General features: G+C 31.2%; 1 protein-coding gene across 1 annotated transcript; it reads right to left on the bottom strand.

Moving 5' to 3' along the window:
- Positions 1-3,190: 3,190 nt before the first annotated feature.
- Positions 3,191-8,817, bottom strand: LOC125855564 (pumilio homolog 12-like). The gene is made up of 5 exons (XM_049535296.1): positions 7,910-8,817; positions 7,666-7,828; positions 4,853-5,016; positions 4,501-4,759; positions 3,191-3,392 (listed from the first exon to the last, which is right to left on the bottom strand). Exons 1-5 carry the CDS (start codon positions 8,809-8,811, stop codon positions 3,228-3,230), a joined length of 1,653 nt encoding a protein of 550 aa, XP_049391253.1. The 5' UTR covers positions 8,812-8,817; the 3' UTR covers positions 3,191-3,227.
- Positions 8,818-10,409: the final 1,592 nt, after the last annotated feature.

Here is a 10,409-nt window from a genome sequence, read left to right as displayed (position 1 = left end):
TTGTATTTTGGCTAAGGAACATCCTCAAACAAACACTTGAACTTACTTATTTATTATTGGTTACATATAATAATAAAGGTGTATTATTTTTATTTTTGATAAATGAAGCATCAGGGTTTTTATTTTTATTATTGATAAAAAGATGACTGAAGCACCAGGATCCATTTTACATGAAATCATGATATGAACTCACGAGATGAAGTTGAATTTTTGTTTGAACATACAATTTAAACTTTTTATGTTGTATTTTTTCTCATAAACATAAAAAACACACATAAGTTGTAAAACTATCAAAATTGTCCCAATTATTTATACAATCTTACCAAATAAGTATAATATGCTGAAAATTTATGATAATGTTTTATTACTTATATTTATATTAGTAAGAATTAATTTAAATTAATAAGATGATAGTCATTTATTTGTAATATAAACGGTTGGATGACATTATATAAAATTATATTTACTAATATGAAGAAGAGAATAGTTTAATTGAAAATTCAAAAGTATTATCTATTATTTAAAGTGTAGATAGGTTTTTCAATAGACTTTAATTTATTTTTAATCCAAATGTTATATTACTTTAGAGAAAATAAACCATAATATTTAATTTCAGTAGCACATCTAGAATTTTAAGCTTGTTGGTGCTTGCTTTTAAAAATGTAAATTTATTGTAAACTACATAATATAATTATATAAGTGTTCAACTAAAATGTTATAGTTAAAAACTCTCCGTTTCTAAGAAAAAGTAAATTACCTTGTGGCATTTGGAATTTCTTAATCGGACAAAATTTCTCAAGAAAAATAAAAGAAGAGTGATCTTTTATCACGAGAAATTACACAAATATAATAGAAAATGTTAAACAAAACATAAAGTAAATATAGGGGTGTCAAATGGGCGGGTTGGATTGAAATTGAAAATATTAAAATAGGTTGAAATAAAAATTGAGTTGGGTCTTAACCCGCCCAAATTTACTTTGGGCTCAAATGGGTTGGGCTCAAATGAGCTAAAAAATGGATTGGGTCTTGACCCACCCAATTTGACCGGTCCAATTTGACCCGCTTAGTCTCAATAATTTTAATATAGTGATATTTAACTTTTATAATCACAATTTGAATTTCAACTCAAGAATTTATTTTTAAAAAATTAACAAATGGATAGATAAATCCTAAAAGATATTAAATAGATAATAATTCATACCTTCAATATAGGAACATATCTTAATAAAGAGTTTTAAAACGGATTGAAATTGGAGATTGAATTGGGCTCAATTCAAGATTCTCTTAAAATGAGTTAGACTTGAATGAGTTGAGATTGAACGCAATTCAAATTATTTTGAGCCCAACCCTTAAAATTCTGGACGGGTTGAGTGGGTTACAAGTTAATTTTTGACACCCCTAAGTAAATACATAAAAAATATGTATTGGATCAAAAGAAGTCACCATTAAATTAGCCATACATATTTTCAACAACTGAATTTTGAACCCACAATCAAAAGAAGAAAATATTAAATTAGCCATAAAAATTTGCAACAACTGAATTTCGAACCCACGATCATCTGACAAATTGCTTCATTTTGAGCAATTTGCCATTTAACTTAAAAGGACGATGCATCACCATTTTATATGTAATTTTTTTATATTTTACTCGCTATGGAGCGCTTTTGTCTTTAAATTTTTTTTTGTTAACTACTCGCACACCATTTAGCAATAAATAAATAAATTTCAACTCACTCACAAAGTAGCGATATCTCTTTTGTTCTTAATTATTTTATTTCTTTTTTATTTTGAAAATGTATTCACGTGACTTAAATACTTAGTAATACGTATGATCACAAAAAACTTGATCTAAATACTTAGGGATCGTTTGGTGTGAAGGATAATAACAAATAGTCTTGGGATTAAATTATAGTACCAATTAATTTGTTGTTTGGTTGGCAAGTCCGGATAACTTATCCCGAAATTGATAATTAGTACCGGGATAAGTTATCCCTCCCCTTGGGTGGTATAGTAATCCCGGGATAAAATAAGTAAATGACAAAAATATCTCTTCCAACCCTTTTGTTACATCACTTTTTACATTCATGAAGGATATTTTTGTAATCAAATAAATTGTTCTTAAAATTTATTATTTTGAATACAATAAATCAAACACTCAATAAAAAATAATCTCATCATAACTTATCCCATTATAACTAATTCCATCATAGTTTATCCCATCATAATTAATCCCATCATAACTTGAATTCAAACCAAACGACCTCTATTAATACATATGAAAATTATTCAGAAAAAAGTTTACGTGAACTTCTTTTGTGCTACTAAAAATATTCACATGATCCATTTTTTTTAAGTTGCTCGTGGATAAGCAATTTGTTTACTTTTTTTTTTTGTTACATATAAAAGTTACTAGCAATAACTATATGGACTTCCGATTACTAGCAATTTTTATAGGGAAAAAAAACAAATATACTCTCAAACTATCGTTGGGTCGATGGATAAGATTATGACACGTATATGTCCGTTAGTATAAATGATATATTTGCTCTAGTTTTTAGATGGCATGGGCATCAATATCCCAAAAGTATGACGGAAGATATCTACGTACCATTTACGATAGTTCGGAAGTAAAAAAATAATAAATAAACAAATCGTTTATGTATCAGCAACTTGAAAATATACAAATCAAAGGATCATGTGAAAGTTTTCAGTAGTAAAAAAGAAGTTAAAATGAACTTTTCGGTGAATAATTTTCATATGTATTACTATAAATACAAGTCACGTGAATATCTTTTAAGAACCAAAAAGAAATAAAAGATAAAAAAAAACAATACTAACATTTGAACAGATTATTATTTGAAATCTCAAAGAAGAAAAATGTGTCACACTTGGGAGAAATACTTGCAACTGCAATCATATTCAGCAGTAGATAACCAAAAAATATAAAACAAATGAATGTTATAAGAGTTTATTCAACAAACATTGTCAACCTGTCCTAAATAATATGATATAACAACCAACACGTTAGGACCAAAATTATACGTACAGTACGAGCATTATAAATCACATCGAGGCTCGCTTGCTCGCATACACAAGTTTAGATCTTTAGTACATAGAGACAAACAACATATAAGATAGGACAATGTATTCCAGATGCGCTACAACACACTGAAATTCTATCAGACAGATCAAAAAGAATGAAGGCAGGCACAGCAACACGAGTCAACCTACTGTCGAGTTAACTTATACCTGTCGCTCATAAACAATCTTGTACAATGCATCTGTTCCTTCCTGCTAGCCAACCGATCAAGGACCTTCTTCCCGTACATGTTGCTTTTCATCGATGCACCATGGATGTCGATCAGATTATACAGAGCCTCCAACAGAATGCCCTGCTCAGTCAAATTAACAAAAATGAACATTCTTTTAATATCTGACAATACACAAAGTTATACTGAATCAATATCAATATTGTTCCAGCGACAATGAGGTTTAATAAGTGGAAGAAGCTAAGATATAGGTTATGATAAACGAGTTGATATCCAAATATTTCAAAAAATTGAAAAAATACGAAGTGTTTCTTTTAATTTTTTCCTTCCACAGTAGTTTGCAAAACAGATATCAGGTCTACATACAAAATAATTTGCAATGGTAAGTAGATCAATTTCACTGTTTTTTTCCTGTCTCGGCCGCGTGTACTCATCAGAAAACCAGATCCTAGACAAACATTATTAAGCAAGGATTACAATACTACTTCAACAGAAGTTTGCACCAATCTATTGCTATTCTAGCGTCTGCACATCGTAAGAAAAGGACACTGAGGAAGGTTTACAAGAATATAAATAGCAACCTCATCTCTACAGAATATACAAGCTATATAAATGCATAAAATACAGATCCTACATTAATATAATATGATTTGATTTCATGTTTTAGTTGTTATATCATTTCTTTTTCCAGGAAGAAAAAAGAGTAGAAGACAGAAAAACCTAAAGAGCATATGCTTTCATGAGATCCAATGGATGGAGCCGTAGCTGATTACTGAAGTCTATTTGTAGAGGTCGATACTTTAGTGAGAAATAAACTACCCGGGGTACTTAAACACCATAGCTTGGCACAACTTCTGAATTTCTTGAATATATAATAGAACGTCTAAACCATGATAAGATAACTGGATAATTGAGTATTTTTTATCCATATCCTGAAATTCTAAGTTGGACATACATCATCAATCTAAATACTAGAAGTGTCATCAATGCAAATTGAATTAGTTCTGCAGTTTCCCTTCATATTATCTTCTGCAATATTCAGTCTAAATAGGTCAAAATAGTCACGCCTATGATTTGAGAATGTTTTTACCCTGCAAGCATACTGAGAAAAAGAGAACTCCTAGAAGGTCGTTTTAGTCCAAGCTGAATTAGCAGCTCCAGATGGCTCATTTTGTTTCTTATACGATATAAGCAGGCTCATAGACCAAGGAATTTAGTGAACTAAATTTACCTTTGCTCTTTGCAGTGATGACTGGATGACAAAGTTACCATAAGGGTCCATCAGTAGCATTGAACCACTTGGATTACTGAGCAGCTCCGTGATAATTCTCGTGGAGTGCTCTTCTCCTGAATCGAGGATAATTTTCTCAACAACATTACTAGCGTACTTATTGCATGAGAGAGTCAGAAAGTTTCCTTGAAGCCTATCAATTAAAATATCTGTAACTCTTGGCAACTTCAGTCCCACAAGATGTTGCACCACATAGTTGCTACGTGAAATGAAACGTAAAAGCAATTAGACCTATAGAGCAACTTCACCTTCACACATTACATAAGCACAAGAAAAAGAAAACAAACCATACCCATATTGATCCTCTGATAGCTGCACTGCATTTGTCAATATCTCAGCAATTATGCAATCTCTAAGTTCTCCACCAGCAGATTCTACGCATGACTGTATCACACAGCACCCACTTTTTTGGGTAGCAATTGCAAAGCAGTTATTTGCAATTTCATAGAGAAGAGGCTGCAATATGCAGTTAACTTGTGAGATACTTGTTTCAGGCAAAAACAAAAGTTAAACAGAAGCACTAATCAAGCTAATGGAAGAGGCAGGCTACAGGGGAACACCCGACACCTTATACAGAGAAAAGGGACACGAGAGTGATTGTAAGCAAGGGTTTATTTATATTCGGCAAAAATATGAATATAGTGGAAATATATAAATTACATTCTAGTAACAATATAGGAAAGCAATAAAAGAAGAAACACTAATCTTGAGGGAATTGTGCATAACAACAATTTGCAGACATGAAGATATTACCAACAGAAGCTAGTGTAATTTAATTTACTGGAAACAACAAGAATTTTCATTCTGTTATGCCTACTCCTTTGAACCAATATTATATATGTGAACTTTTTCTTTCTTCACAGCTTTTTTCCATCTACATAGATTATCATTTCATCTCTATCAAGTTTATATCTAATAAAATCACAACTCTCATGTTACATTTTATTGGTATCTAACTATCTATAAACAGTTAAAGTTAGCTGGTCCGTCAGAGTACACAATCAATGAACTAACCTCTAATCTCAAATTAGAAGGAGCAAGCTACATGAGCAATCTGTATCCATTAAGCTCAATTCAGGTCTATTTCATATCATTACTAAATAATTTAAGGCAAATTAAGGTTCTTTAGAAATTAGAACTAAATATTCATACTTATCTCAACTCACTTTTATGTATACTTTACTAATAATGTATTTGGCTCTATAGCTAAATCCATGTGATTTATGTATCCCTTTTGATTATCTTCAACTATCATATTGTCACATCTAAGGAACTAGTGAACATGAAAGTCTACATAAAATACAACTAAACTATACCAAGCAACCTTACTTCATTTTATCCTCTATGGGGCAGTTTGGTTACAATGATTAGGGGAGTTACCAAGTATGGTTGTATGCATTAGCTAAAATCAGGATACAACTTCTACAAAAATCAAGGGATATAAGGTGGGATCGTCTATGCTGGTTATAACCCATGTGTTGTCTGCACCCTCTAGGGTATGAATATTTCTAATCTTGTGTAATCATCAACTTAGATCAAATTCGGACACTCCTTAATAAATTTAGTTTTGCCCACCCTTGAAAGTATATATTCTTACATTAAGTACATAAATTTCAAACAACAAGGACTTAGGGTTCTGCATCCCATGTGTCTATAAGAAAGAATAATGTGAAATATAAAAATGTTCTACAAGCATATGCATGTTATCATCCTCTAGTGTTACCTTAGAGAAATGTCTTCCTGAAAGGTTCTAGCAAGCGTACAAGGAGAGGTAAACAAGAACAAATTAAAACCATTCATCACAATGCATTAAAGAGCTTTCATTATTTTTGAGCAATGAAACTAGTTGTCTTCCTATGTCATTCAGACTCTTCAAAAATGTTGGATCCTCCAAAGATTTTTTGAAGGATCAAACGTGAGTGGTTGAAATTTTTGGAGGATCTAACTGGGGTGCAATTGCATTTTTGGAGAGTCAAAGCAACGTAGGTGTCTTCTACAACAAAAGCTAATGGCATGAAACTTTTACAACCCTCACCTAATGTTCAAGGAAATTCTTCATTTAGTCATTGACATTATATACAAATAGCAGTTGTCTAAAACAGACCAGCAGGCCCAGCAAAACTCACTGCATGCTCGAACTTGATATAGGCACACATATATACATTAAAAAGGATAAAAATAGGTACATATATAAAAGAAACCAACCCACTGAATTTAAAATCTTAATCTGCCGCCATGTACATAGGCTAAATTTTCCATGATGTAAATTGAATGACCCGTATATCAATATTGAAACCAGAAGATATCAATAAGAGAATGAGCTAAAATATTAATTGCAACAATATCCAAACTCAGAATACATGTTCATATGCTCGCCATCGCTACTTCTAAGCACATAGCTATAACCTTCATCTTTATCCATTTACATGTAAGCATGACAGGAAGACCAATGTATTTCAGGATTTTAACATGAAGAAGTACTAAAGTTAGAGCAGAAACCAATGACAAGTAGTATTTTCAGTAAGACGGCTCAAAGCATGAAGAAGTAAACACACAAAGTCAAAGGAGGTTCAACATCTACTATATATATAGTTTAAACTTATCAGATTCCCCAAAACTAGTGTAATATCGGAGAATCCGACACTAGTGCGGTGCAACTTAGGTATAAACATAAAAGATAATATACCATATATAAACTGTTTAAGTTTTCACCAAGGGGGTTCGGATGATATAAACTTATGTTGGTGCAGGGTCTAAAGTGAAGAGTGCAACTTAGGTATAAACAAAAAAAGAATATACCATATATAAACTGAATTTTTCACGGGTTCCAATGAACCACCACTTGGTTCTACCTTGTTCCTCCCCTACATACAAATACAACTAGTTGAAACAAGCAATTGCTTTACACTACACCATACCATGTATGACACAAGAAGTTATTGTACTTTCTCTTGTGTACCAATTTTTCAACTCTTTCTTTATTGACAAAAACATAGAATAAAGACTCAATTTCAATACAGTAGTAATTTAATAAAAGGTGGGGCACACAGAAAGAAAAAGACAATTCCAATCACACAAATTCTTCAAGAATTATGAATTGTTTACCCTTATATACTCAGGAGGGTATGTCTTCACACAAAATTGTATCACGTGCTGACCACTTTGATCATTAGCCAATGCAACAGCAACAGGAGCTATAGCAGATAAAATCGTGTATATTTGATGTGGGGTAAGAATATTGTCCAACAATTTCTGCATTGCTCGAGCCCTGGTAAATAATGTAACCTCACAAGTTAGAGAGTTTGTTTTCGATAGATCGTAAAAAGAAAACTAATTTAATCACACATACCCATGTTGGCTGAAACAGATACCAATAAACTGGTGGGTATTTCTTGTTATTGCTTGAATAATAGAGGTCCTCTGTTCCTCGTTACATACAGCAAAAAGTTTCTGAATAACATAACTTCCAGACTGATTCTTCATCAAATCACTAACACACCCAATCAATTCGCTAAGAATACCTCCAATTTCTTCCTTATTCCCTTTGTCAAGCTTAGACTGAAGCAATTTGCTTCCTTGTTGATCCTTAGCCAAAGCAACCATTTTTCCTCTCAATTCACTACCAATATGGTTATACTTCGAAATGGGTGACCCAATTCTAAAATTGTTTGGCATAAAACCGTTCGAATATCTATAAGACATATAAGGGAACTGGTTAATGAGTTCCCTATTCATCAATGGTGCCGTGTTCGGCAAGAAAGCACCACCCCCAAGACCAAGAGAATAACCATTGTAGTCAGGAAGTTCATAGTTAAGTCTCAAGTAGTCATTGTCAATAAATGGTGATGATGGTTCTGAATAGTACCATGGTTGTGATCGAAGTCCACCAGCAGATAGAGGTTGAGGTTGAGGTTGATTCAGAAGGTTCGGGCCCACAGTCAGATTCTGGTGGGACCCATTAATTGCATTCTGGGCCCGGATTAAACCCTGCAAGTCAGCACCATTGTTGAGCCTTTCTTGAGCTCTAAACCCTGTTAAAATTTCATCATCATACAAACCATCCGCCGTAGAATTCACCGGAGGAGGAACACCAAACGACGGGAGAGAAACCTGTTCATCATCAAGCCTTAGATTACCAAACAAAGATTCAAGAGGAGGACCACTGTTTGTGAGGCTACGAGGATGAAATTCTTGAAACCCATTCCGGTGAAGTTGGTAGCCGGAGTTGTTTTCCGGCGAACGTTTATCCATGATCGGAGATTTAGTTTGTTAAAGAAGAAAAAATAAAGGGGGGGTTTTAGTTTACCCTATTTCTTGGGGGTTCTATAAATAAGGAGTATTAGAAGGGAATTTTGGTTAATATAGGAAAAATTAAGGCCAATTTAATTATGGTTAAAGAAGAGATAAATAAGGGAAGAGATTGAAGAGTTAGAGAAGAAGAGAAACACTGTATTAGAATCTCATGCAATATTTGGAAATTTTGGATTTTAGTTTGGTTTAAACACTAACTCTGACCCTTTTTTTTTATTTTTTATTTTGACTTCAAAATATTTTGACTTAAATGTTGATAAAATAAAACTTATTATATTATAGTGACACATGGGATTTTAGTGGAGATGTTGTTATATGAGATTAGTAGTGAATCAGAGAGTAAATTTACGGAGGATTATATTTGTGAAGTCAAATATATAACGGAAGAGGTATATATATATATATATGAATTGAAAAATATAATGGAAGAAATATATATGACGCGAAAGTATAACAAGAAGTATATGTAAACTATTTTTAATATTATAGGGATATATTTTACACTTTTCTATACATTTTGATATATGTAAATTATAAATAATTTATATGATAATATAATATTTAATATATTTAAATTATTGAATAAATAATTTCGAGTTAAATGTTGTTAAAATAAACGTGATTATTTATTAAAGAAAGGACATCAATAGTGACAGATTTCATTTTGTGGAATTTTATTGGGCATGTTGGGAATTGTATTTAAATTGAAAAATATATCAAAAGATATATATATATATAGCAAAAGTATGGAGAACTATATTTGAACTGCAAAATATAATGGAAGTGATATATATATGAAGTAAAGAGATATACATAGAGCGAAAGTACAGAGAATATTTGAATTGAAAACATAATGGAAGAGATATATATGATGCGAAAGTATAATGATAGATATATGTAAACTATTCTTAATATTATAGGGATATATTTCACGCTATTCTATAAAATTTAATATATGTAAATTATATTTAATTTATATGATAATTAAATAAAGTTAACATATAACTAATCGTAAAATTGACATGAAACTAATTACATCATTCAATAATAAAGTTATCATAAAAATATAGTAAATGAATTCTAATTACATCATTCAATAAAATAGAGTTAACATAAAAATAAAATAATGTACCTATTCTAAAAAATTGATAACAAATCAGATTTTAAAAATCAATGATTTATCGAGTATTTATGCATTGGGCTAACCTTACGTAATTTGGTAATTTTGAAAAGTTCTTTTTTTGCGACAATCTCTTTTTGAAAAACTATTGTTGTAGAGTAATAATTTTATTTAATTAGTTTGAAATAAATAATTTTTTAATTAATATTAGAGCATTAATTGAACGTAAACAAGGTTCCAAATTTTTATTTTTATTTTAAAAAGGCATTTTTTCACCTTTTTAGAAACAACTTTTGCTATTATTATTCAAGAGGTCAAGTCAATCATCAAATGTACTTATTTCAAGAGCAAATAATATAAATGAATTATCTAGTCAAGGTAGTAATCCCAAGCTTTCACGATTCACACATCTTTACAC

The sequence above is a fragment of the Solanum stenotomum genome, chromosome 2 (genome assembly GCF_019186545.1).
Source record: "Solanum stenotomum isolate F172 chromosome 2, ASM1918654v1, whole genome shotgun sequence".
Lineage (NCBI taxonomy): Eukaryota > Viridiplantae > Streptophyta > Magnoliopsida > Solanales > Solanaceae > Solanum > Solanum stenotomum.
This window is presented reverse-complemented; position numbering and strand designations above follow the sequence as displayed.

Excerpts from the sequence above, each read along its gene's own strand:
- LOC125855564 (XM_049535296.1), bottom strand. The coding sequence starts at position 8,811 with ATGGATAAACGTTCGCCGGAAAACAACTCCGGCTACCAACTTCACCGG. Across the intron at positions 7,829-7,909 it reads ATCTGTTTCAGCCAACATGG|GGCTCGAGCAATGCAGAAAT; the intron begins GTATGTGTGATT and ends ATTATTTACCAG. Across the intron at positions 3,393-4,500 it reads CATCACTGCAAAGAGCAAAG|GGCATTCTGTTGGAGGCTCT; the intron begins GTAAATTTAGTT and ends TTGACTGAGCAG.